The sequence below is a fragment of the Malurus melanocephalus genome, unplaced genomic scaffold, assembly GCF_030028575.1.
Source record: "Malurus melanocephalus ecotype Western Australia unplaced genomic scaffold, MMel_1.1 scaffold_1046, whole genome shotgun sequence".
NCBI classification, from domain to species: Eukaryota; Metazoa; Chordata; class Aves; order Passeriformes; family Maluridae; genus Malurus; species Malurus melanocephalus.
Window position 1 is genome coordinate 11,597 of NW_026624278.1, and position 886 is coordinate 12,482.

Below are 886 nucleotides of genomic sequence, written 5' to 3' on the forward strand. Positions count from 1 at the left end.
TGGGGGAGCGGGGCACCCGTGGGTGGGGCCTTGTGGGGTCAGGGGTGTCCCATGGCATGGTTGGGTGCCCCATAGGGTGTCAGGTGCCCCATACAATGGTTGGGTGCCCCATAGGATATTTGGGTTCCCTGTAGGACAGTCGGGTGCCCCATAGGATGGTCGGGTGCCCCATAGGATTTCGGGTGCCCCATAGGATTTCGGTTTCCCCACAGGATTTCTGTTTCCCCATCGAATTTTGGGTTCCCATAGGATGTCGGGTGCCCCATTATATGTTTGGGTTCCCCATAGGATTTCGGGCTCCCCATAGGATGTCGGGTGCCCCACAGGATTTCAGGTGCCAATTCCCCATTATCTCCACACTGTGGAAGATGCCTCACAGCACAGTGGGGTCCCTGTAGGGTGTGAGGGTGGGTCCCCACGCCACGGGTGGGTCCGAGCGGCTGGGAGGGTCGCCGGTGCCCCAAGGGGTGCCCGAATGACCCCGACCCCCAGGTGGTACCACGGGGCCATCGGGCGGGCGGGCGCTGAGACGCTGCTGGCGCTGTGCCGCGAGGGCTCCTTCCTGGTGCGGGACTGCGAGACCAGCCCGGATGACTACTCGCTGTCCCTCAGGTGAGGGGGACACGGGGGGTGTCAACCCTGTCCCCATCCCTGTCCCCAGCTATGTCCCCATCCCTGTTCCTGTCCCCATCCCCGTCCCCATCCCCGTACCCATCCCATCCCTGTCCCTGTTCCCATCCCCGTCGACACCCCTGTCCCCATCCCCAACCCCATCCCTGTCTGACCCCAATCCCTATCCCTATCCCCGTCCCAATCCCCATCCCTATCCTTGTCCACGTCCCTGTCCCCGTCTCCATCCCACTCCCCGTTCCTGTCCATATTCCCA

At 63.3% G+C, this 886-nt stretch overlaps 1 protein-coding gene across 1 annotated transcript in view; it reads left to right on the top strand.

Moving 5' to 3' along the window:
• Positions 1 to 616, top strand: part of SHD (Src homology 2 domain containing transforming protein D) — a 2,958-nt gene extending 2,342 nt beyond the window's left edge. Inside the window, exon 5 of the mRNA XM_057386755.1 lies at positions 493 to 616. Within this exon, the coding sequence (XP_057242738.1) occupies positions 493 to 616 (124 nt within the window). The remainder of the gene's footprint in view (positions 1 to 492) is intronic.
• Positions 617 to 886: the final 270 nt, after the last annotated feature.